Source organism: Musca autumnalis, unplaced genomic scaffold (assembly GCF_047663935.1).
Source record: "Musca autumnalis isolate F117 unplaced genomic scaffold, ASM4766393v1 scaffold_97, whole genome shotgun sequence".
Classification (NCBI taxonomy): domain Eukaryota; kingdom Metazoa; phylum Arthropoda; class Insecta; order Diptera; family Muscidae; genus Musca; species Musca autumnalis.
In genome coordinates, this window is record NW_027412458.1 from 151,940 (window position 1) to 179,308 (window position 27,369).

The window sequence follows — 27,369 nt, forward strand, 5'->3', positions numbered from 1 at the left end:
TGATGTAGTATCAAAAAATTTTTTTGATTTTTTTGAAATGGAAAAGACAATTTTATACATTTTTCCTGATATATATACCCATTCATAACTAGATAGTAAGTGTTTTAGTTGTAACATCGCTGGATGTTCCAAGGTGGCCGAGAAATGTTTAATTCCAAATGGTTTCCGCATTTTAGGAAATTTTTAATTTCTTCTGCCGTTAGAATTTGAACATATCCAGCACAAATGCAACTTTGTGCATTCGCACAAAGTGATAAATGTCAAATTCTAACGAGTAAAATTCGCGCCACTTTGCAACACCTAGCTTACTCGTTACATTGTAACTTCACTTCTTTTCGGATATTCGTCCACGAAGCAACACAATTTGTAAATAAAAAGGTAAAGATATTGTTTTCCAAACAATATTATTAAATAAAAGATTTTAATTTTATTATTACAAAAGAATTGATACTGTCGTTTTCCTTTTTGGTTTTTTTTCTTTTTATTGCTCCGCAAACAGTAATTATGCCTCAAGAATTTACATACAAGTCAATAAAAGACGGCCATGTTAGGCTAATGACAAAATCTACGAACGCGTATCGAACTTTAGTCAAATATCTTGATGTAAAGAAAAAAATATTCCATACATATTTTTTATTTATTTATTTATTTATCAACTTTACAATAATTCTAAGCCATCGGGCCAATTTAAGTGAATTACATTATATTACATATGTGTATGTTATCACTACTCAGAGTGCATATAAAACTAGGTATATGATATAATCCTATAATTACAAATACTCCAAGCCATAAGGCTAAAAAAAAATTGAAACAAGAAAGAGCATACAGAGTAATTGTCAAAAACTTACATCATACAACACCCTTAGCTGACATTAAAGATTCCATTAATAAGGAAGGTCATAAAGTCAGAAATTTTATGAATCTTAAAAGTAAAATAACTAAAAAACCAATGTCTATTTTCATTGTGGTTTTAGAACCCCAACCAAACAATGCTGACATTTATAAAATGAAATATATAGGTGCTGTATCAATAAAAATTGAACCCCCCATAAAATCGAATCATATTGTACAATGCCACAGGTGCCAACAATTCGGTCACACGAAGACATATTGTAGAAACACTTATAAATGCGTTAAATGTGGATTAAGTCACCCAACTAATGAATGTACAAAAGACAAAAACGAACCACCTCAATGCATTAATTGTCTTGATAAACACCCTGCAAACTACCGAGGATGTCCTGCTTACAAAAAACTAATACAAGTGAGATCACAATATAAACGTCACAATATGCGTCCTGTTATTGACCGAGAAACGTACAGAGTTGCCAATGAAGACTTCCATGAATCTTCACCAAATTCTTAAGCAGGCATTTTGAAAACTAACGAGCAAGCCACATTTGGTAGGATAGAAGAATTATTGAACAAACAAATAGAATTAACAATCACACTTCTTAATATGATGTCATTACTAATCACAAAACTATGCAAGTAAACCTAAGAATAGCTTTATGGAATGCCAATGGGCTTCCAAACCATACAAGGGAAGTAGAAATATTCCTTCAAATTAACTATATTGATGTGTTTCTAGTCACGGAAACACATTTTACAAGTTCTACCTATTTTAATATAAGGGGTTTCAGTCCCGGGCTCATGGTGGATCCTGCATTCTGGTGAGGAGTGCCATAAAATATGAAATATTAGATGAAGTCAGAGAATGTTTTGTTCAAGCAGCAAGCATTAAAGTCAAATGCAACGATGGAGATTTAGTAATCTCATCAATCTACTTTCCACCTCGCCACCAAGTCTTGTATCAACAATATGTAGAATTCTTCAATAAGATTGGTCACAAATTTATTGTTGGAGGTGATTATAACGCTAAACATCCTTGGTGGGGCTCACGTTTGGTTAACCCCAAAGGAAAGGAATTGTACAAATTTATACAAGACAAAAACTTATCAGTACTTTCATCTGGTTCACCAACTTTTTGGCCATCTGATCCATGCAAAATTCCTGACCTATTAGATTTTGCTGTATATCGAGGAATTTCAAGCAACAATCTCAATATTTCTAGCGTGGACGACCTGAGTTCGGATCATATTCCTATATTAATAAACATATCTACATCCTTTAATCGTATAAATTTAAATACTCAACTAATAAAAACTGAAACTGACCTTGTTGCCTTCAAAACATTTGTTGACGGCAAAATAAATCTAAACACTAGTCTTAAAACAAAATGTGAAATAGATGATGCTATAGAACATCTCACCAGAGCAATCCATGAATCGGCTCTCTTAGCAACGCCAACACAACCGGTCATTTAGCGAAGCAATTTAAAAGTATCATACGAAATAAGACAGCTAATAAGTGAAAAAAGAAGACTTCGAAAAATCTGGCAAACTAGCAGACAACCCGTCGATCGCATACGATTCAATAGGTCATGTAGAGAGTTGAAAAGGATTCTCTTTGAATTTAAAAATGAGTCTACAGCTACTTTTCTGGAGAAAATAAATAACTCAAAATATGATGAACACTTATTGTGGAAAGCAACAAAATATCTAAAAAGGCCCGTCAAAAGAAATTACGTAATCAAGAACGCCGATGGAACATGGTGTAAGTCCAATAAAAACATGGCAGATGCTTTTGCAAACCATCTTGAAGAAATATTTCAACCTTTCGATTTCGCAAATCGAGAAGACTATGCGGAAACATATCAATTCTTGGATTCAGCTTGTCAAATGGATCGCCCTATAAAACATATATCTCCGAATGAAGTAGCAACTGAAATTAAAAATTTAGATAAAGGTAAATCACCAGGGTATGACATGATAGACGCAAAAGTCGTAAAAAATCTTTCCAGGAAATGTGTAATTTTCTTAACATACATATATAACTCAATGTTGCGACTGGACTACTTTCCAACTAAATGGAAAATCGCAGAGGTAGTCATGATTCCGAAACCAGGAAAACCTGAGCACATGCTGTCTTCATTTAGGCCGATATCTCTTTTACCAACATTTCCAAAAATATTTGAGAGACTTTTTATAAAAAGGCTACTTCCCGTGCTAGAAAATAAAAGAATTATCCCTTATCACCAATTTGGTTTTAGGCAAAATCACGGCACGCCTGAACAATGTCATAGAATTGTCAACACTATAATAGACACATTGGAAACTAAACAATATTGTTCGGCTGTATTCCTCGATGTACAACAAGCTTTTGATCGTGTGTGGCACGAAGGACTGTTGTACAAAATAAAACAACTCCTACCAGCTCCATATTACTTATTTTTCAAAAGTTATCTTTCGCAGAGAAGCATTTACGTGAGAGTTAAAGATGAAAAATCGGCCACAATTGAAATTAAATCGGGAATCCCACAAGGTAGTGTACTAGGCCCAATTTTATACACACTATACACTGCAGATATGCCTATATCCTCTAGCGCGACGGTTGCTACCTACGATGATGACACAGCTATTGTCGCTGTTAATGAATGTCCTCAACAAGCATCCATAATTACACTGTGCAACATTTTTAAGGTGATCTTGTGCAAACAATTGGAACTCAGGATTTTTTGAAAGTACAGACCCAAACGGCAAGAAACCCTAGTTTGATTTTGTTGTGTCAGATCCAGCTCGGATTTTATGGCCCCATCTAAACATGGTTAAATATTGAGTTTTTAAAGAAATTCGGGGCTATATCTCTGAAACCAATGCGAACCTCCTTCTGACCTCTGAAGCAAATTTGTAGATAAGGACAAGAATAAAATATTTGGAGATATAATGAGCTCGAAAAATTACGTGTATTGCCTCAAATTTCAAAATATATGCAAAAAATACACAATTTTTATACATTTCGCACCGTATCTCCAAAACCGTTAATTTTTTCTGAATACTTTCTTTTGGAAAAATATTCACTGGAATGTTATACACAACTCTTCAGAACATGTCATTGTTGTAAAATGCCTCTATGCCGTTGTTTTCAGTACATTTTTCAACGACGATTTAATAAAAATGTCAATAATGCAGTGAAATCCGAAATGCGAGAAAAAACTTTTGATGTGAACTGTGTTTGAAATACGTGTTGTAAAAGATATGATGCAAAATACCGCTTAAACAACAGGAAGTAAGCATTTTAGAGTTTCAGAATGTCCTAAAGAATTGTTGAGAACTTTATTTGGAAGATTTTTGCAAAAGGTTACTTGGTTCAACTTCCAATAGTTTAGCCGATACTGACCAGAATTTCAGCAATTATGTAAATTTTTCTATATTTTATAGATTTTGATGCCCTAGATGGAGTTTTTCTCATGTGGTTTTCTCAAAAGATAAGTGCTACTAGTTTAGGGCTACAATATTGCAAAAGACAGCAAGGCCAAATTCCTATTCGTTTCTGAGATAAAGGTCTGATAAATGCAAAAAAGTGTTGATTTAGCCCGGTTTAGATGAGGCCATAAAATCCGAACTGGATCTGACAGGACAAAACCCAACTAGGGTTTTTATAGTCTAAATGTGTACTTTCAAAAAATGCATACGAGAAGTTGTTTGCATTTTCAGTGTTGCATAGTGTTATACAACGGGAATTAAATGATCTTGAAAAATGGTATAAACGATGGAATATAAAAGTGAATTCTGAAAAATCTAGTCATGTCACATTTTCCCTACGAAGAGGAGATTGCCCTACAGTTATCATCAACAATGAACCAATTCCCAAGCAAAATACGGTCAAGTACCTGGGAATGATATTAGATCGCCGCCTCACATGGAAACCACATATAAAGGCCAAACACAACATGTTGAAAATTAAAAGTCGAAAACTTTATTGGTTATTAGGACGAAAATCAAAACTAAATGTAAAGAACAAAATTAGAATTTATAATGCAATACTTAAACCAGTTTGGACTTATGGGATCCAATTGTGGGGCACGTCCTGCAAGTCTAACATTAACATTATAAAAAGGTTTCAATCAAAGATGTTAAGATTAATAACTAATGCTCCCTGGTATGTAAGAAATACCACAATCTCAAGGGATCTGGAAGTGCGCTCACTTGAAGAAGACATAAAGAGGCTTAGCAGAAACTATATAGGAAGACTTGAACTCCATCCAAACCCTCCGGCAAATTCTCTGCTAGATAATAGTAATGAAACAAGAAGACTTAAACGAAAACACGTATTAGATTTAAGTAACTAATTTCTTTTTTTATTTTTAATGTAAACATTATTAAACTCATCAACATGTAAATGCTATTTATAATTATGTACCTTACTGAAGTTACATAATTCCTGTTATGTATATAATATTTTATGCAGTTTGCTTATTGTCTAATGAAAAATATAGATTGCAAATAAAGAATGTTAAATAAAAAAATGTGACTTCTTTGCAATTTTGTTGTGGTTTTGAAAATTTTGAATACACTTCAGTATACAATTTTGAATTTATAAATTGTTTCAACCGATTTCTTCATAAGACTATTTTTGGAATTCTAACATCGATTTTCATCATATTCCAAGACCCTAATACACATTTTCTGTTCAATATTTGTTGACAATAGGCACGTCCTTTATTCTTAATCATAAGTAGTTTTTTGTAAAAGTTTCCCACATCTGTCAAAATATTTGTGTACATTCTTCTCCCTTACTCTCTGGTTGTCAAGAAAGACCCCCTTTGGTCGTCTTCATGTTAATGGCTTTTTCTCCTCATGTAGAAAACAGTGATTTCCTTAGAGCTTAAATTTTATAAACAAAATGCATACATAACTTAGTAAATACAACAACATGAAACTCTGAACATTGAATTATAGAAATATTTAAAGTGTCGTGGGAGTTTCCCCGTCCATAATAATAGCTATTGCGCTAACGGTTTTATTAAATATGTATGTATAGGTAAATCGCAATAATACGAAAAGCTTTGGCAAACAAAAAATTCAATTAACAAATATGGCAATGCTCGTATACCGCAAGGCAAATCCAAAAGTCAACAAGACAGTTGGGCAAACAAAGATGCCCAACAACAAAACGACAAAATCATAAACCATATCGAATATCACTCAGAAATCATAAATGAACATCGTTCATTTCACTAATGATGATAAATTAATTAATGTTCATAATAGAAATAATTAAATAATTGCAGGGTGATGGCGGAGGAAAAATACGCAACGAATATTCAAAAAGAACACTCAATACTTACACACATATGTACATACATATGTACCACTGCGCAAAAAATAGCCGCTTATATTGATTAGTAATTTTTTGTACACTACACCACAATGGTGAAAGGGTGTTATAAATTTGTGTTGCTCAAAAGCATGTAATACAGCGAGATATTCGTCCTAGACCCCCTTGTAGAATACCACCACCATAATATGGAGGGTTTAATTGACTTTGTCAATGGTTTGTAACGCATCGAAGTATTCGTCGCACAGAATATATATTCTTGATGATCAGAATAAAATGTTTAGTCGATATAACCATATCTTTCTGCCTGTATGTCCGTTCGTCTGTCTGTTGAAATCAAGATACAGTTAGCTTCTTAATTTGGTACAGAAGTTCCTATTACTCCTAGAATGTTTGGTATTGGAAATTGACTACATCGGTAAAAGTTTTGATATAGATCCCATGGAACGGTGCTGCCGTTGTAATAAACAAGTAAAAAAGTGTCAGTCGGCTTTGCCGACAGAGGTATACCCTCAGCCAATGTGAATTGAAACTTTCATCTACGGACAGATAGAATGTATTTAGCGTCTCTTCAGAATTTTGTGGCCCTTTTCAACATTTGAACTTGCCGACAAAACTGTGGATTAGGAATTAACACAAATGTTAAACTTTTGTGGGGGAGGTACCCTTAGGGAGGACCGATATGGGCCATTTTAGAAGTTAAACTAAATTTTGACAAAATATTAGGAGATCCAAAGTTTAGACCAAATTGGTTGCACCATTCAAGTGATATCGTTCTAACATTTTAGTGACATTTTTTTAATTTTGGGGAGAAGTACCGGAAATTGGGACCGGTATTGTCCCATGAAACTAAGTTTGGATAAAATATGACGAAGACCAAATGTTGCACCAAATCGGTAGAACAGTTCGAGAGCCACATATGGTGACATAGGGCTTTTTACACCTTTCGGGATGTTTTTCCAAGAAATATGGACCTGCTCCTGAAAAAAACTTTTACCGTCGTAATGGATGTAGCGAATGCAAATCGCTTCAAGAAAAACCAAAGTGATTCGAGAGCAGGTCTTAAAGTGAACTTATCTGAAATTTTGTGTGGGAGGTACCCAAAGGAGTGCACAAATATAGTCCATATTCGAACCTGATCTATATCTGGTAGATATATTAGGATGTGAAGAGTATGGTTTACATCAGTCACTTCCTTCAAGAGTTATCGTGCGCATATTTTTTCCGAAGATTTTTGAATTTTTGTGAGGGAGGTACCTGAAGGAGTGGACCGACATGGTTTATCTTCGAAGTTAAACTATGTTTGGACAAAATATTTCGAGATTTATCTTCCGCTCCAACCAGTACACACGGTGTCATAGGGGATTTTTATGCACCTTTCAGGCTATTTTCTCAGGAAACTTATGAAACTTGTACCGTCGTATGGGGGAAAGCGAATACAAGTTGCTACAACAAAAATCAAAGCGATTCGAGAGCAGGCCCTAAACTGAACTTTTCCGAAATTTTGTGTGGGAGGTACCCGAAGGAGTGGACCGATTGAGTCCATATTTAAACTTCATCTAAGTCTGGTAGAACTTTCACGATGTACAAAGTGTGGGCCAAATTGGTTACTCCCTTCAAGAGTTATCGTGCGCACAAGTTTTCCGAACATTTTCGAACTTTTCTGGGGGAGGTACCGGAAGGAGGAAGGTTTCCAAGCAAAATCGTGAAAACCTAAAGAACCCCTAAAAATGTGAACTTAAATCGCGATTTATTTGAAAATCCGTCCGGCGATTTTTTTTTTGTTTCTTGATATTTCTCATCTATGAGCATTGTAGTTTCAGAATCTGCAAAAACTTCCCAGGTGTAAGCCCTTTCCATTTAAATTTGGTTAAGGCACACCGTGGACAATTTTAGACATTTTTCGTGATATACACTTTCATACGAGCAAAATCTTCCTCATCGAAATAATGGTTTAAGACCCCAAGTATGTTTTAACGAAATCCGTTTCAGACAATTTGGAGTTGATTTAGCACTGTCCTTCCGTCTGTCTGGCTGGAACGCACGATAAGTCTCGAACGTAATATTTTTCCAATTTTAGTTTAAGTTCGAAGATGGGTAATATCGGTTCACTCCTTCCAGGACCTCCGTCACAAAAGTTCGAAGATATTCAGAATATTTGTGCGAACCATAACTCATGAAGGGATTAAACGATTTGGTCCATACTTTGCACATCGTGAAAACTTAGATGAGTCCACTCTTTCGGGTACCTCCCACACAAAGTTTCGAATGAGTTCAGTTTAGGACCTCTAATCGTAGCAACTTGCTTGTAGCAACTTGCATTCGCTGCCAAGTCCATACTTCTTGAGAAAACAGCACAAAAGTTGTAAAAAAACCCTGTGGCACCATATGTATTGGCTGGAGAGCACGATAATTCTAGAACTTATCAACCGATTTGGTCCAAAATTTGTCTTTCATCAAATTTTTTCCAAACTTCGTTTCAGTTTGAAGAAGGGCTATACCGGTCCACAGATTCCTGTACTTCCCCACAATATTTAAAAAAATGTCACTAAAATGATATGCACAATATCTCTTGAACGTGGCAACCAATTTGGTCCAAACTTTGGATCTCCTAATATTTTGTCCAAATTTAGTTTAACTTCTAAAATGGCCCATGTCGGTCTTCTCCTTAGGGAGCCTCCCCCACAAAAGTTAAACTATTCTGTCTAAGTGCAGTGTAGGATCTGTTCGAAGATCTTTTGGATATGTATACCGATGCTGTTCGTTGTAGTACTGTTTACAGCCATATTATATTTTGCGTGAAAAAGTCCATGCTTCCTGACACACTGGTCCAAAAGTTATATGATGACCCACTGAAATGACTAGTGGTTGTGATATCTATCGAAAATATATGATTCCCAAAGCAAGATCCACTTCCATAATGGACTATGTCGGTCCATTCCTTCACGTAGCTCCTTCGCAACACTTTCGAACTTTAATCCTAATCTACATATTTGTCGGCAAGTGGGAAAAGGCCAAAAAGGGCCACACAATTCTGAAAAGACCCTAAATACATTCGATCTGTCCGTAGATGAAAGTTGGAGGAGATTATGGAAAACTATTCTCAATTTGTTGGATTATTGACTGAGGTTATACGCCTGTCTCCGATTAACATATCAACTTCTATGTTTAATTCACAAGATAAAGTTTGAATAAATGGATTGAAGGACGCCGTCTTGCGGTACTCTCATTTTGATCTTGCAATATTCGGACTTTGACTACAGAATTTTACGAAAGCTACACTAATTGTCAAGTCAGGGAAGGATGGAATTTATCATTTTGAAAATCAGCATTATATCGAACGCCTTGGACAGGCCAAGAATGGCCACAGTGGTCCGTCTTGGCGGCCGCCGCAGATTTTGGTCGTTCGTGCTATGAGCTTCCCTGAAATCATTTTTGTGGGTAGCAAGATGAAAAGGAGCAACATGGAATCTTAATTTTTCACCACAGATGAAATCAGAGATACTGGGCGGTAGGATTCTCCATTGGTAGTGGATTTTTCGGGTCTCGCTCCAGATATCAGTAATCACCAACTGCGTAACTAACAACTGTAACGTGACGTTATAGTACGTACATTTGACAACAACTACTATTATCAAGTACGTATGACAACAACTACTATCAACTACCCACATCCCTGTCAGCGCTTTGACTGCATCCAACTATTTCTACTTGGCACTCGCGCCGTAATGGACTATACAATGATGAATTTCGCTCCAGTGTATTTTTGCGACAGTCGTTGTCACTGCCTACGGCTAATAATTCTCATTCGCCTCATACTCCTAGTTATTGAAGTATTTCAGTTTTGGAGGCAAATGGTGAGCTGGCTACTGCAGGGAGTTAGCTACACGGGTTGGAACTAAAGGTTGTTCTAAATCCGCTAAGTTACACCTTGGTGTTACCGAGGTGGGAATAATTTTTGGAAGCTACCCATTAAATTGTGGTGCCTAATAAATTGCTCCGGGTTTTTCAGTTCTACAAGGCTCTTGAGTCTTCTGTTCCATTCGGCACTGGACCTTCGGGTTATTCAGTTCTACAGGGCTCTTGAGTCATCTGTTCCATTCGGCACTGAACCTTCGGGTTTTTCAGTTCTACAGGGCCTTCGGGTCATCTGTTCCATTCGGCACTGGACCTTCGGGTTTTTCAGTTCTACGGGGCTCTTGAGTCATCTGTTCCATTCGGCACTGGATCTTCGGGTTTTTCAGTTCTACAGGGCTTTCGAGTCATCTGTTCCATTCGGCACTGGACCTTCGGGTTTTTCCGTTCTACAGGGCCTTCGGGTCATCTGTTCCATTGTTTCGGTAGTAGTAGTACATTGTAGAAACTAGACCGCAGTTCTAGACAAATATTCGAGCGACGAAGCCATCGTGTTCCCGAACATTAACAGCAGAACGCCGAATCCATCGTGTTCCCGAACATCAACAGCCGAATCCATCGTGTTCCCGAACATCAATAGCCGAACGCCGAACTCAACAGCCGATCGCCGAATCCATAGAGTTCCCGAACATCACAAGTCGAATGTCGAATCCATAGTACTCCCGAACATCAACAGCCGATCGCCGAATCCATAGTGTTCCCGAACATCAACAGCCGAACGTCGAATCCATAGTACTCCCGAACATCAACAGCCGATCGCCGAATCCATAGTGTTCCCGAACATCAACAGCCGATCGCCGAATCCATAGTGTTCCCGAACATCAACAGCCGATCGCCGAATCCATAGTCTTCCCCAACATCAACAGCCGATCGCCGAATCCATTGTGTTCCCGAACATCAACAGCCGAACGTCGAATCCATAGTACTCCCGAACATCAACAGCCGATCGCCGAATCCATAGTGTTCCCGAACATCAACAGCCGAACGTCGAATCCACAGTACTCCCGAACATCAACAGCCGATCGCCAAATCCATAGTGTTCCCGAACATCAACAGCCGAACGTCGAATACATAGTACTCCCGAACATCAACAGCCGAACGTCGAATCCATAGTGCTCCCGAACATCTACAGCCGAATACCGAATCCATAGTGCTCCCTAACATCAACAGCCGAACGTTGAATCCATCGGCTCACCAAGCATCATCAGCCGAACGCCGAACCCACCGTGTATTCGAACCCTATTTCCCGGACTCCAAATCCACCTGGTTCCTAGTTAGCTACAAGCTGCCGTCCCGATTACCAGCAAACCGTCGACATCGTAGCAGGTCCCCGATCTCCTACAACCCGCCATCCCGATTATCTACACACCGTCATCAACATACCAGTTTCCCGAATATCCACGAACCACCAGCGAAACCACCGGGTCCCGATACCCAGGGAACCCCTTCAACAACCGTTGTTTCAGACGAGCCATCCGAGTGAGGGTAACCATTGTCATTGTCAACGCACACTTGTCACGAAACCCCATCTAACGAGTACCGATTCAACCCGTCATCTTCACGCCAGCGATCGATCCATGCCCATTGAACATATTCTTATCGTATCCAATCCCGAGTAGATTGTAATCTAGTTCTTAAATCAATAAAATCCGTTTTAATCCCCTGGAAACGGAAAATACCAGTCTTCTCATTTTATAAGGCTTAGTGGGTCCTTACGGAGATTTGGACGTAGCTACCTAAAGTCACTCATTGGATGTGCAGGAGACTGATTGCAGATCTCTCGCTCGTTGACCTTGACACTGGACTGGTTGCAGATGTCACGTTCACTTGACCCTGTTCTGCGAAGATGATATTGAACGAATTGACGGCAGAATTTTGGCATCGGAGCACTGGATGTTGTTGAGGACGATAGCAGGGAGATTTTTTTAGTTGGGAACCAGTTAACCTCTTTACTGTGGACCAAAGCTTCGACTTCATGGTTAAGTTGTTCCGCATCAATCTCGGCACTCAGCTGTTAAATGTTTTTGTTCGAAGTTCGCCGTTTTGGTCTCATAAGAAGAATTCTGCCAAAATTAATGAAACGTAATTGATTTTATTATAATTCATAATGGAACATTTGACCATAATTCTTGTAGAGAAATCCACATTACTGGAGGCGAGATTGGATTAATCAATCTGGTTCGCAATAAGTACACCATGTGTATCGTTCGATAGTTGAATATACCAAATGTTGTTATAACCTTGCAGGATGATTAAAATCTAGACTCCCTAGTTTACCCCGATAGTTCAATGATATTGGACCTACTGTTTATCGGCAAGTCGGAATGGCGCACAGTGTTGCCGCTTCCATACAAAAGTGGACAAAAGTAGAAAACGTTGACCTAGGTTGATTAATTTTTGCACAAGTACTTATGAGGGCACAGACATGAAATATATCAACATTGGTCCATATTGCTTCAGATTTTTATATAGGGGCCTGAGTTATGTTAAATGTGAAGGTTATTCATAAAAAATTGAGCGAATTATGGCAAAATCGGGAAAGATATATATGGGAGCTATATCCAAATATGAAGCGATTTTTGCGAAAATCAGTGAAACTACTCAAGGGTCTAAGAAAATATTACATATTAAATTTTATGGTTTTTCGATTAAAATTCACCGAGTTATAGCAAAATCGGGGAAAGATATATATTGGGGTGTAAACCGGGATCTATAATTCTAAGAGCAACAACGTCTCTCTAGTTCGAATGATTTATGCACTGTTTTATTTAAGCTCCTCCATCTCTTCAGCCTATCGCTCTTGCAGATACCACTACCTTCGTCTGCCGGCTTCATCTTCCAGGCTGAACCATTTTCATCCGGCGGCTTCTTCACTGTGGGAGTCCTCGAGTCGCCACTCTGTGGTGGCTTCGTTTTGCTGGCATTATACACTTTACTCTTCCAGCATAGAAGATTGTCATCTTTCTGAGGAGGCTTTGCCTTCATGGGCTTTGGCATCTTATTCTTCCGACATTGAACAAAGTCTTCCTTCTCTGGTTCTTTGGTGTGCTTGGCTTCCATTGTACCCTCCTTCATGTGTTCTCCCTTATTTCTCCATTCCAATAAGGCTCGACCATTCTTCTTGGGAGATTTCCCTCCTCCTTTTTTAGCAAAACTTACGTCTTGCAAACGACACATTTTTCTCATCATCTGCGTGCTGTTGCTGATAGTAGCAACAGTTTCGCTAACCCAATGAACACCTTCCGACCATACTTCTGGATACACCTCCAAAAGTGCTAGCTCTTTCGTTAGCTGTATATTCTCAGCTTCCAACTTTCTGCTTTTAATCACTGCACCTTCATTAGCAGCAACCTTTGTAGCCAATACATCACGCTCCGTGTCCGCTAAATGTCACACTTTCTCTCTCTCTATGCGAGCCAATTCTTCACTCAATGTCATCATTTCCGCCGGTAGTTGCGCCGACAACTCATCAGGTTCAGATTCCACTGCACAACATCCTCTATTAATTCTTCTTTGGCTACATCAGCATCACGCCGAGCATTATCGACTTGCTCCTGCAGAGTCCCGGCAAGCTTGACTGTACGTTCCTTCTCGTCTTCGTACGATTGCATGACGTTTTCCATGGCTATTAAATCAGCTTCCATTTTCTTCATTCCCTCCGCTCGTTGCCCATTGAGGATGCGAGTTTATCCACTTCCATTGTTAGGCCTCGGACTTCCTCTTTGGCCTCAGCAGCTTCATCCTGAAGGGCTCGTAGTTTCTTTTTGGCTTCTGCGTCTTTCTGTTGTAGGTCACGTTCGGCGACCTTCAAATCAGCTCTGAGTGCACTATTTTGCTCACTCAGTCTATCCACTAAACACTGTACTTTCGCGAATTCAGTGTTCACGTCTCTATCTTCACGGACTTTATGTTTGACACTATCACGATCCAATCCCACATGTGATATACTTCATCTCTCGACCAATAATTTGTGTCGGCCTTGCCATCTGCTCCTTTTGATACCCTCCACCATAAAATGGTGTCAATCCGTTTGTAACACATCGAAGTATCCATCGGAAACCCTATAAAGTATATATATATATATTCTTGATCAGGGTAAAATTCTAAGTCTGTCCGTTCGTCCGTCCGCCCGGATGTTTGGTATTGCAAATGGGCTCTATTGGTTCACGTTTTGATATAGCCCCCATATAACGGTACAAGCCGATTTTCGGTATTTTTAAGGTTTTAGCTTCATTATCACACCGAAAAGACTGAAATTTGGTACTTAGTCTTTATTGGGGGTATACAACTTTCCCCCAGAGTTTTGTTGTTATAGATTCACGCCTTCATAGAACGGTACCTCCCGATTTTCGGTATTTTGAAGGTTTGGCCTGAATATTCCCCCGAAATGACTGAAATTTGGTATTTAGTCTTCGCTGGGGGTATGAAACATTCCCCCAGAATTTTGTCGGTATAGATCCACGCCTTCATATAGCCCCCATATAACGGCACCTCCCGATGTTCGGTATTTTGAAAGTTGTGTCCTCAATATTCCACCGAAATGGCTGAAATTTGGTATTTAGTCTTCATTTGGAATATGAAACTTTACCCCAGAATTTTGTTGATATAGGTCCACACCTTCATGTAGCCCCCATAGAACGATAACTCCCTATTTTCGTTGTTTTGAAGGTTGAGGCCTCAATATTCCACCGAAATGGCTGAAATTTAGTATTTAGTCTTCATTTGAAGTATAAAACTTTCGCCCGCAATTTTGTTGGTATAGGTTCACGCCTTCTTTTAGCCACCATAGAACGGCACCTCCCGATTTTCGGTATTTTGAAGGTTGTGGCCTCAGTATTCCTCCGAAATGGCTAAAATTTTATATTTACTTTTCGTTGGGGGTATTCAACTTTCCATATGAAATTTGTCGGTATAGGTCCTTGCCTTTATATAGCCCCCATAGAACGGTACCTGCCGATTTTCGTAATTCTAAAGGTTGTGACGTCAATATCCCACCGAAAGGACTGGTTTTTTTATTTAGTCTTCCAGGGGGATATAGAGTATTCCTGAAAAGAATTATTAGTATACATATATCCACGTCTTCATTTATCCCCCATAGAAGCATACCTCTTAATTTTTGGTATTTTTTAGGTTTTAGCCACATTATCTTACCGAAATATCGGAAATTGGGTAATTAGTCTTCTTTGAGTCTAAAAACTTTCCGCAGGCATTTGTCGGTATAGGCATTTTGCTGAAATTTGGTAATTAGTCTTCTTCATAAACGAAGGAAAACTAATTGTTCCATTTTACTTCCGGCCGAACTTAACGCCGTTCTTACTTGTCCCTTTTCGTTTATGATGCTCTACGGCTGCTCCACCCTCTCTGCTATTTTTGGCTGAGCTGACCTTCTGCACTTCTTCTTCAACACTTCTCTCCATTGTCCCTGAATTTCTCGATCGGTTTTTATATCTCTTTCAGCAGTTGTCACAATTTTTCCATAGAGTCAAATGCCATCTCCAACTCACGTTCCGTCGTTATGCTATCCATAAATTCCATGTAATCTTCCATATGTTGTAAAAGATTTCTAGCCTCTACCTCGTTCTTGGTCGGTGCCGAGCTTTCAAACGAATCGTCCTCCAGAAAATATGGCCCTACAGCCGCATCCCTTTTTTCTGACGCCCTTTTGCCCAGATTTGAAGCCCACTCGCTGCTTTTGCTCGCCGTCATCACCGTAGTAATTGCCGCTCGACATTAGGGGGACCGCCATTGATTCCTCTGTGTCTTGAACTAGATTTGGAGCCCCCATATTTCTATCATCTTTATTGTCTTCCGCCACCAGCTTAGTCTCTTCTCCAGTTAATATGCTCGATGGACCAGCTGATTTGAATTTTCCTAGTGACTTTTCAGAAGTTTTATTTATGGATGATAGTTATGTATGACCAATATTAGCCCACTAATTTTAGACCGGAAACCAGCCTTTGACATTATTATATTTGGGTCTGACGGGGTCGTTTCTTGGTATCTACCCTATACCTTATATCACCCAAGTTTTGAGTGCAATAACTCAATTTGCCTCAGAAACACATTGTCTCCGTCCACTTGATTGACATTTCTGCTTCAGACAATTTGTCATGTAGCTTCTGTTAAAAATTAACTTCTCACGTTTTCAATATATTTTGGATTATGTGCTCATAAACATGAGCTATAAACACGAACACCCAGCCTTGTCTTGCCTCTATAAATTTATTGGTGGATGACCAAATGCGAATCCAAACTCAAGGTTAAATGAATCCAAATTTAAGCCGCCATAAACAGGCAAAGAACAAAAAAGAGCAAAATCCATTTGAATAAAGAACAGCGGCGATGGAAAAATGGCAAAACAGAAGTAGGAGACAAAACAAAAATCGATAAAAAAAATGGCGCTTCCCTCATTCCTGTCTGAGTATAAAAATGATTGACGTGTAAACATAAATTTGTAATCGACAACCAAAGCTCCGGTAGCTAACAATACCAATTAATAATCGGAAGACTGAGCATACACAGAACTACTCCTCATCATGTTCAAGTTTGTAAGTATTTATAGTGCTGGATTAATATGGCAAAGTGACAAAAGTTATGGATTATAGCAAATGTTACTAGTCACAACGTTTTAATATAAACACTCACATGCATACATATGTGTGTATACATATGTATGTATGTATATGTGTTTTTACACATAAACCCACTTGAAAACGCTAAACCACTGTTTTAATATTTGTCTTTTAGATGACCATTTGCTTGTTTGCTTTGTTGGCATTGGCCTCGGCTAAGCCACACTTGTTGACAACTGGTATTAGCTATGCCACTCCAGTTGTGTCACCCGTTCCTGCTGTCGCTGCACCAGCAGCTGCTTTTGCCACCCATGTGTTGGCCTCGCCAGGTTATTATCCAGCTTATACATCTCCCTACTATCCATCGTATGCCACATATCCGTATGTGGGTGCCACGTATTTTGTGCGACGTTAAAAAACAACAACGGCAATAATGGCTGTTTCTATTTAAGAGAGCAAATGGTTTATTTTATTTGTTATTAGCGACTAGTTTTATAACGATTTATACATATACATAGGTATATACTTGTACAATTATACATGTATAGCATGAAATATAGCATTATTAAAAAATATATATTATTTGACTGTGTTGACTATAACTTTTTATGTTTTCAATTGAATTGTACAAATAATCGGTAGAAATGGTAGAAACCAATATGGGGCTCTTCATTTTATGTTTAGAGATTATTTACTCATCAAAGTGCAAAACTGTAAGGAGTAGTGCAGGAAATATTGCTAATACCATTCCGACAGTTTGATAGAATAATTATACCCTCAGTCTTAAGGCTAACGAGGGTATGTGGGCAATATTTTTGAAAATTTAACATAGTTGAAGCCAATGTATACCCGTTTATAAATCTCGAATTGTGGTTGTATATTATACAAATTAAATGCTTTTGGATAAAATGAAATGTTTTTAGACTTGGCAAAATGTATTAGCCTTAAAAGTTAATTAGCATGGAAACTGTGGCTATATTTATTTTAAACAAGTAAGAAACGCGTTAAGTTCGGCCGGACCGAACTTTTTATACCCTTCACCACTAACTGTATTGTAGTGAATAGGAACAATTAGTTTTATTTCGTTTTATTACAGGAGTAGTACATATATCTCAACTGATAATACTCCCTTCAAAACAGCTCATATGGGGCGACATTTTTGTTCTTTCCAAAACATGACCAATATTTAAAATTTTCCGAATTGAGCGAAATACATAAAATTGGGCAATACCGACTAGAACTAAACCTGGATATTCTAGATTTGGATGGTAAACAACATCGGGAGCACCGTTCTATGGAGGCTGTAAAAAACGTTGACCTGTACCGATAAATTTCTGGAGGAAAGTTTCGTAACTCCAGCGAAGACTAAATACCAAATTTCAGTTATTCGCTTGAATTAGCCACATTATCAACGCGAATAACTGAAATTTGGTATTTACATTCAAAATACCGAAAATCGGGAGGGACCTTTCTATGGGGGCTGTATAAAAGCATGGAACAATACCGGAAAATGTTAGGTGGAAAGTCTTACACCACCAACAGACTATTAAACATCTTACGTTTCGATGGGATATTGATGACACAACCTTCAAAATACCGAAAATCGGAAAGTACGCTTCTGTGGGGGTTATTTGAAGAAATAGGCTTATACTGATAATTCTCTTCTGCAATATTTTATATACCCATGGCAGTTTAAATACTAAATTTCAATCATATCGGTGGTATCGGTGGGGGCTATTTGGGGACGTCGACCTGCCTATCAAAAACTTAATACCAAATATCAGATATTTCGGTGGGGAACGAAGACTAACTACCAAATGTCAGTCATTTCGATGGGATATTGAACAGCAACCTTCAAAATACCGAAAATCGGTAGGTATCGCTATATGAAGACATGGACCTTTACCGACAAATTTCACGTGGCCATTCGGTGTTATAATGAGGCTAAAACCTTAAATATACCAAAAGTTCGGATATACCGTTCTATGGGGGGTGCATCAAAACGTGGACGTATACCGACAAATTTCTGAGAAAATTTTTTGTAAACTAAGTACCAAATTTCAGCCACTTCAGTGGAATGATGAGGTTAACAAAAAAAAAAAAAAACTTCAAAATACCGAAAATCGGGAGGTACCGTTCTATGGGGGCTACATGAGGACATGGACCTATACCCACAAATTTCAGATGGCCATTCGGTGTTATAATGAGGCTAAAACCTTCAATATACCGAAACTTGGGATATACCGTTCTATGGGGGGTACATCAAAACGTGAAAGTATACCGACAAATTTCTGAGGGAAATTTTTGTAGCCCAGACAAAGACTAAATACCAAATTTCAGTCACTTCGGTGGAATAATGGAATAATGGTGCAATAATAATAATTTTTGTAAACTAAGTACCAAATTTCAGCCACTTCAGTGGAATGATGAGGTTAACAAAAAAAAAAACTTCAAAATACCGAAAATCGAGCGGTACCGTTCTATGTGAGCTATATACCAATTTCAGGTGAAAAGTTTTATACCCTACACGAAGACTATGTACTAAATTTTGGCCATTTCGGTGTTATAATGAGGTTAAACCCTTCAAAATACCGAAAATTGCGATGTACCTTTCCATGGGTGTACATCAGAACGTGGACCGATACCGATAAATTTCTGGCCGAAAGTTTTGCATCCCAAAGAAGGACGAAATATCAAATTTCAGCCATTTTGGTAGGATAATATAGCTAAAACCTTCAAAAATACTGAACATTGGGAGATATCGTCCAATGAGGGCTATATGAGTGCGTGGACCTATACCAACAAATTTCAGCTGGAAAGGTGTATACCACCAACGAAGACTAACAACCAAGTTTCAGTCATTTCGGTGGGATATTGAGGTCACAAACTTCAAAATACCGAAAATCGGGAGGTAACGTTTTATGGGGGCTATATGAAGACGTAGACCTATACTGACACATTTCATATGAGTTTAATACCCCAAATGGAGACCTAATACCAAATTTCAGCTATTTCGGTGGAATATTGAGGCTAGGGTGTCCAAAACCGAAACCGGTTAACCGGTTACCCGGTTTTGAGTTACAAAACCGAAACCGGTTTTCGCCAAAAACTTCATTTTCGGTTAACCGAAAAAACCGGTTATTTGTGTCGGTTAACCGGTTTTAAAAAAATAGTAATATTTATACCCTACACCACACAGTGGTAAAGGGTATTATGTCTTTGTGCATTTGTATGTAACATACAAAAGGAAACGAAATAGACCCACAGTTCCTTTTGGGGATATATATATAATCACTTTCTGAGTCGATTTATGCGTGTCCGTCCGTCTGTCTGTCCGTCTGTCCATGTTTTTTTGTCGCATTTTTTGTCCGATTCAGCTGAAAATTGGGGACTACAACTTTTTTAGCCATAGGAAGAACGCTATTAGTGAAAATCGGTTTAGATTTGGATATAGCTCTCATATAAATGTTCGCCCGATTTCACGTATTTGCTGCACCAAACACGCTATATACGTCCGATTTTGATGAATGTTTGACTGAATTCGATCTAGAAATAAGTGTGCCAAATTATATCGAAATCGGTTCCGATTTGGATATAGCTCCCATATATATTTTCGGCCGATTTCACGAATTTTCTATACCAAACACGCTATATAAGTCCGATTTCAATGATATTTGGAATGTGTGACTGAATTCGGTCTGGAAATAAATGTGCCAAATTATATCAAAATCGGTTAAGATCTGGATATAGCTCCGATTTATATTTTACATATTCACAGTGGTGTAGGGTATCATATAGTCGGCACCGCCCGACTTTGATCCTTTCCTTACAGGTTTTAATATTTCATTACAATTGTATTCTTGAAGGTAAACAAGGTACGGCAAAGTTTTAAATGTCAGATACCTTTAAATTTGAAAAATAGTTTGTGTAAAATGTAGAGTTGTGTATGAAAAATCTGCGTATACGTTATACCACACGTTAGTTTTTATGAAGTTACTCACACATTTTTGAACTAATGCAGTGAACTAGGAACTAGAGCTACAAATTAAAACGAATGTTTGGTCCAACTTAGTCGTTATTCAAATAGCCGCCGAATTTTCAGTAATTTCACGATAATTTGAGATTGGCAAAGCAAGACGAAGAATCCGAACATAATAAATTCTTTTGGTACACATTTTATATTTGTAAGGGCTTTTGCTATACTTAGGGCAGAATTTCGGTCTTAATTTTGCTGTCCCCATTTCGAGGTTTATTGTCAAATAACAAGGATATTATGAGATAATTATATAAAAACGAAGTCGTTATACCTAATTTACCCCATGCCGCACATTTTTAGTCTAATATATATCAGTTATGAGCAAATTTGTACCTATTTAACAAAACCGGTTTAAACCGGTTAACCGGTTTTGAACATTTTTAAAACCCGAAAACCGGTTTTTGAAAAATTTGAAAATTTCGGTTAACCGAAAACCGTTTTGTTTGGAAAAACCGGTTTTTTGGACACCCTAATTGAGGCCACAACCTTCAAAACACCGAACATAGGGAATTACCGTTCTATGGGGGCTATACTAAAGTGTGGACCTGTACCGACAAGTTTCTGGAAGAAAGTTTTATACCCCCAAACGCAGAATAAATACCAAATATTTCAGCCATTTCGGTGGAATATTGAGGCCATAACCTTCAAAATACCGAACATAGGGAATTGCCGTTCTATGGGGGCTATACTAAGGCGCGGACATATACCGACAAGTTTCTCCAAGAAAGTTTCATACTTCCAAACGGAGGCTAAATACCAAATATCAGCCATTTCTGAGGAATAATGAGACCACAACCTACAAAACACCGAAAATCGGGAGGTAAGTTATTTGGGGGCTATATAAAGGCGTGGACCTATACAATGAATGAAGACCAAATACCAAATTTCAGCCATTTCGGTGGATTAATGTGGCCACAACCTTCAAAATACCGAAAATCGGGTGGAACCGTTCTACGGGTGCCATAAGAAGGTGTGGACCTATACCGAAAAATTTATGGCCGAAAGTTTTATACCCCCAAAGAAGACTAAATACCAAATTTCATCCACTTCGGTGTGATAATCAGGCTAAAACCTTCAAAATACCGAAAATCGGGAGATATCGTCCTATGGGGTCTATATCAAAACGTGGACCTATATAAACATTTTATGGTAGAAATGTTTCTTAGCCTCTGAAAACACAAATTACAACCTATTCTGTGGTCAAATGGGACTACTACATTCAAAATATCTTAAAGTAACGCGTAATATATGGGGCGTTATATGGGGGCTATACCAAAACGTGGACCTATATAAACAAACTATATACACATTAAAAGGTATGGTCTTCCTGATATGAAAGCACATGCGGTTTATTTGAACTTCATTTCCCCAATGTGAACCCTTCAATGTGAATATAGATAAAGCAAGAGTTTAAAAAAAAATAATATCAGTACTCCTTTAGACTTTTTCCAATACTTTCAACTCTAGAATGTATGTGAAAGCTATTTTTTTTTTTTTTTCAATATTTTGCCTATAACGTCCAATCTATTCTCCCGATCATTACATTTGATCTCATTTGATTCACCCTGAAGTTTTTATTCAGAACTACTTTTTTGTAATTTTTGACGGTTAAATGGACCTATGTTTTGATTAAAAGTCGGATTACATTTAAAGCTTTGTCAATTTTCTGTAAAATCCGCTAATACTGAGTAACATTTTACAAATATTTTGCAATCTACTCACTGACGTCCCTTGGTGATATCTTTTTAGTGACAATTGTGTTCATTAAAATAATTAATAACATTTTTTCTTAAAAGCAAAATTAAAACCGCGATAACATTTTTCCGCAACAACCAACAATTTGCTCACGTGCAGTTTTGTACTGGGCAATTTTTCTCTTAACCTATGTACCAAAAGTCGTTAATGTAGCGCGAAAAGAAAAATTCTTTTTTTTTGGAAATGGAATATGTAAGAATTGTCAATATTCACCATATACACTTTAACTTTAATACAACCAAGAATGTGCCTAATCGAAGTAAAGTATATTTGGATGTGTGTCTGTCTGGCTGGTGCGCACGATAACTCTCGGACGGATCAGCCGATTCGAACCAAAACTTGTACTTCGTAATAATATGCCCAAACTTATTTTAAATGCGAAAATAGGCCATATCGGTGCACTCATTCGGCTACACCCCCCATAAATGTTCAACATTTTGTTAAAAATGGTTGAACGATAACTATCCAAGGGAGCAATTTTACTCTTCAAAACTCCACCCTTTCGGGTACGTCCCACACAAATTTCGGAAATTTTCAGCAGGTTATCCTTGCGATCCCCTTTATTTTTTTCTGGGGCAAGTCCATACCTCCTGTGATAATGGCCTAAAAGCTCCAAGAAACACTGACGACACCAAGTTAACTCTCGCAGGTAGTTCCTGATTGATCCAAACTTTGCACATCGTATTAATCCTCCCAGATATAGATCGGTTTTGAAAATGGACTATTTCGGTCCACTCCTTCGGGTACCACCCACACAAAATTTGTTAAAAGTGCAGATTAAAAGCTCCTCCCAGACCATTTTTTTCGGGTTTACTCCAAGGACGTAGGCTTTAGCCCAGCGCGACAGCGTCTATAAAGCTCCTTGCATAACCTCCGAAATGGTTGACGGAAACTTACCGGAAATCAGTAGTACTACGTCAACCGCATAGGCAACTACTTTGATACCTTGCTTATCCAGCTCCGTGAGAATATTGTTTATATCAAGTAGCCACAGTAATGGTGGGAGCACTCCAACCTGGGGAGTGCCTTTAGTTACTGTTTTCCTAATTTTTGTCTTCCCAATATTGGAGTTTATAATTCAGCTTTTTAGCATATTATTTACCCAACAAGTTAGGGTTTTAGGTGTGTTAACTTTTTTAAGTGAGAGGTTTATGGATTCAAGTTCTGCATTGTTGAAAACTTCTTCTATGTCTAGAAAGGCAGCCAAGGTAAAGTTTGAGTTTTCCATGTTCTTCTCAATGAAACCTACCACCTCATGCAAAGCAGACTCCACAGATTTGCCTTTGATATATGCGAGCTTCGAGTTGCTTATAGAGGCGGTTTCTAAAATGACTCCTTATCTCCAGATCGATCAGTCGTTCGAGAGTCTTAAGGAGAAAGGATGATAAGCTAATGGGTCTGTAGTCCTTTGGTGCAGAGTGACTAGGTTTCCCCTCTACTGACCTAAAATACATTTCAGATATTTAGACTTATTGTTCGTCTATGGAATAAGTCGAAGTCCCTGAAATGAATTTTAGGTCAGCAGATTTTTTCTACCCTCCAGCATAGTATGGAGGGTATACATACAAGCTTTGTTTTTCCGTTTGTATCGCATTGGAATTATCAATTCATGTCTAAATCGATGTAGACTTTAATGCTGGAATAGAAAACTTAATATACCCTCCACGAGAACGTGGATCACGATAACCGTCATATACCTACAATTATTATTTTTGGCCTAATTACCGTTCAACGTCATTTATGGGTTTTTTTGAACCATCCACATTTTCTGGAACATTCATTCAATCAAACAACTGCGTAATTTAAATTAATATTTTGCTTCCCACACGATAATAGTATCTGTAAATGACTTTAAATTGTTTTTTGTACTATGCATTTTAAAAATGTCAGTGCGAAAGGTCAATATTTAGGTGGAAACGACATTGACGAAGCCCGAAGTACGTAATTATAATCCTACTCAGTTTCCTTTTTAATTATCAGGTCTTAAAATCGTATTTTTTCCTATGGTTTGTTGTAATGGACTAAACCACAATGTTATTGATGGTGGGATGTATATTGTCATTTCCCGGTAAAGCCAAAAGAAATTTAATATTTTAAAACAACGATTTTTTGCTCATCATAATATGTTGTCTATTAAAAACATTTTACTGTATTTGACGTCAGCAACAGGTAATTTTCCCAGAATATTTACTTCAACAAAATTGGTGTAGGTGCGGCAACATAAGGAGCAGCAGCGGCAGCATAATATGGTGCTGTGGCGGCAGCATTATTTGGCGCTGTGGCGGCAGCTACATAAGGAGAAGCAGCTACGTAAGGTGCAGTATAGGCAGCAGGGAATGCAGCCGTGTGGGCAATGCTATGAGCATTGTAGCTGGAAGCATAGGGAGCAATATATGCGGCACTACCCACAACAGCGCCAGCTGGAGCAGTATACGCCAAAGGGGCTGAGTAGGCCAATGGACCAACTACAGCTGGTTTTGCAGCAGTTGCAGCCAGAAGGCCAAAGAAACAAATAACAGTCTATAAAATATTTGATGAAAAAAAAACAAATAAACAAAAACAAAAATTAATTAGCAACTCACTCGGCATCATAAGAATTTATCCCTTAATGAGCAATTACTCTTTTAATTCAGAATGTACTTACAAATTTGAACATGTTGCTGTTGTTGTTATTGTTGGTGGTGTTTACTGACTTTTATTTTTACCCACAAGTTAAGCGTTAATTGTTTTGACTACTGTCTTATTTCTTTAGGCCTCCTCCGTATTTATACATGCCACCACACAACACACACAACGAGAATGGCTAGCGCTTGGCCATGGTTAATTGAGTTTATTTGACGCATTAAATGAGGCGATTTTCTTGGCTCATATTATAAACGGCCAAGTGACCAATAAGTCAGAGGCCATCATCACAACGACCGCAATCATTGTAATTAAAATTCTTCTCATGCACACAATAATGAATATCATATGTTCGCTGGCCTGTGGGTATCGCTGGCGAATGTGCGGCCGGCCAATCGGTCGGTCAGCTTGATGTTAATGTTGTGCTGCATAGCCAGCCAGCATTGACAATACATCCCGCCACACTGCTGTTACCACCCCTCATTATTATAAGAATATCCACCCACACTATCTTCTTGAGGCAATAATGAAAATGCTCATTATTACATAAAGTGCGATTACCGTAATCTATATATACATATATAAAAGAGTAGTGAGGTGAGTGAGTGACTGACTGACTGATTGACTGACTGATTCATCAGCGCCCAGACGAAACCGCTGAAGCTAGAAAGTTGAAATTTTGGGTGTAGGTTGCTGTTGGTGTGTAGGGGTGAGATAAGGCTGGGTTTTTGGAAATTCGACCTAGTAGTGTACGAAAAGTACTAAAAGGTACTAAATATGGTACCCTTTGTATTAGGCAAACGGTAAGAGCTAGAATTCAACGGTAAGAGCTAGAATTGGAATGAGGGTAACTGATGGAGAGCTAGAAAGATGTACCAACGGGTTTTTGGAAATTCGAACTACAAGGACACGAAAAGTACTAAATGGTACTAAATTTAGTACAATTTGGATTTGTGTGAACGGATAGAGCTGGAATACTGAAATTTGAAATTAGGGCAACTTGTGGAGAGTAACAAAGAAAGGTTTTTGGAAATTCGAACTATAAGTGCACGAATAGTACTAAATGGTACTAAATTTAGTACAATTTGGATTTGGGTGAACGGATAGAGCTGGAATACAGGCATTTGGAATGAGGGTCACTGATGAAGAGTAATAATGAAAGGTTTTTGGGAATTCGAACTGTAAGGGTACGAAAAGTACTAAATGGTACTAAATTTAGTACAATTTTGATTTGGGTGAACGGATTGAGCTGGAATACAGACATTTGGAATGAGGGTCACTGATGAAGAGTAACAATGAAAGGTTTTTTTTAAATTCGAACTATAAAGGTACGAAAAGTACTAAATGGTACTAAATTTAGTACAATTTGGGTTTGGGTGAACGAATAGAGCTGGAATCCTGAAATTTGGAATGAAGGTCACTGATGGAGAGTAAAAAGAAAGGTTTTTGGAAATTCGAATTACAAGGGTACGAAAAGTACTAAATGGTACTAAATGGTACTAAATTTAGTACAATTTTGATTTGGGTGAACGGATTGAGCTGGAATACAGACATTTGGAATGAGGGTCACTGATGAAGAGTAACAATGAAAGGTTTTTGGAAATTCGAACTAAGAGTGCACGAAAAGTACTAAATGGTACTAAATTTAGTACAATTCGGATTTGGGTGAACGGATAGAGCTGGAATCCTGAAATTTGGAATGAGGATCACTGATGAAGAGTAAAAATGAAAGGTTTTTGGAATTCGAACTATAAGTATACGATAAGTAATAAATGGTACTAAATTTAGTACAATTTGGTTTTGGGTGAACGAATAGAGCTGGAATCCTGAAATTTGGAATGAAGGTCACTGATGAAGAGTAAAAAAGAAAGGTTTTTGGGAATTCGAATTACAAGGGTACGAAAAGTACTAAATGGTACTAAATTTAGTACAATTTTGTTTGGGTGAACGGATTGAGCTGGAATACAGACATTTGGAATGATGGTTACTGATGAAGAGTAACAATGAAAGGTTTTTGGAATTTCGTACTATAAGGGTACGAAAAGTTCTAAATGGTACTAAATTAAGTACAATTTGCATTTGGGTGAACGGATGGAGCTAGAATTCTGAAATTTTAAATTAGGGTCACTGGTGGAGAGTAAGAAAGAAAGATTTTTGGAAATTCGAATTATAAGTGCACGAAAAGTTCTAAATGGTACTAAATTTAGTACAATTTGGATTTGGGTGAACGGATTGAACTGGAATCCTGAAATTTGTAATGAGGGTCACTGATGGAGAGTAACAAAG

At 37.9% G+C, this 27,369-nt stretch overlaps 2 protein-coding genes across 2 annotated transcripts; one reads left to right on the forward strand and one right to left on the reverse strand.

The window, feature by feature from the left end:
* Positions 1-16,566: 16,566 nt before the first annotated feature.
* LOC141388570 (uncharacterized) lies at positions 16,567-17,097 on the forward strand. The gene is made up of 2 exons (XM_073958488.1): positions 16,567-16,646; positions 16,846-17,097. The coding sequence occupies exons 1-2, from the start codon at positions 16,635-16,637 to the stop codon at positions 17,083-17,085; spliced, it is 252 nt and encodes an 83-aa protein (XP_073814589.1). The 5' UTR covers positions 16,567-16,634; the 3' UTR covers positions 17,086-17,097.
* A 7,551-nt stretch (positions 17,098-24,648) lies between these two features.
* On the reverse strand, positions 24,649-25,207 carry LOC141388572 (uncharacterized). Its single transcript, XM_073958490.1, has 2 exons — positions 25,106-25,207; positions 24,649-24,981 (listed from the first exon to the last, which is right to left on the reverse strand). Exons 1-2 carry the CDS (start codon positions 25,115-25,117, stop codon positions 24,649-24,651), a joined length of 345 nt encoding a protein of 114 aa, XP_073814591.1. The 5' UTR covers positions 25,118-25,207.
* Between the last annotated feature and the right edge of the window lie 2,162 nt (positions 25,208-27,369).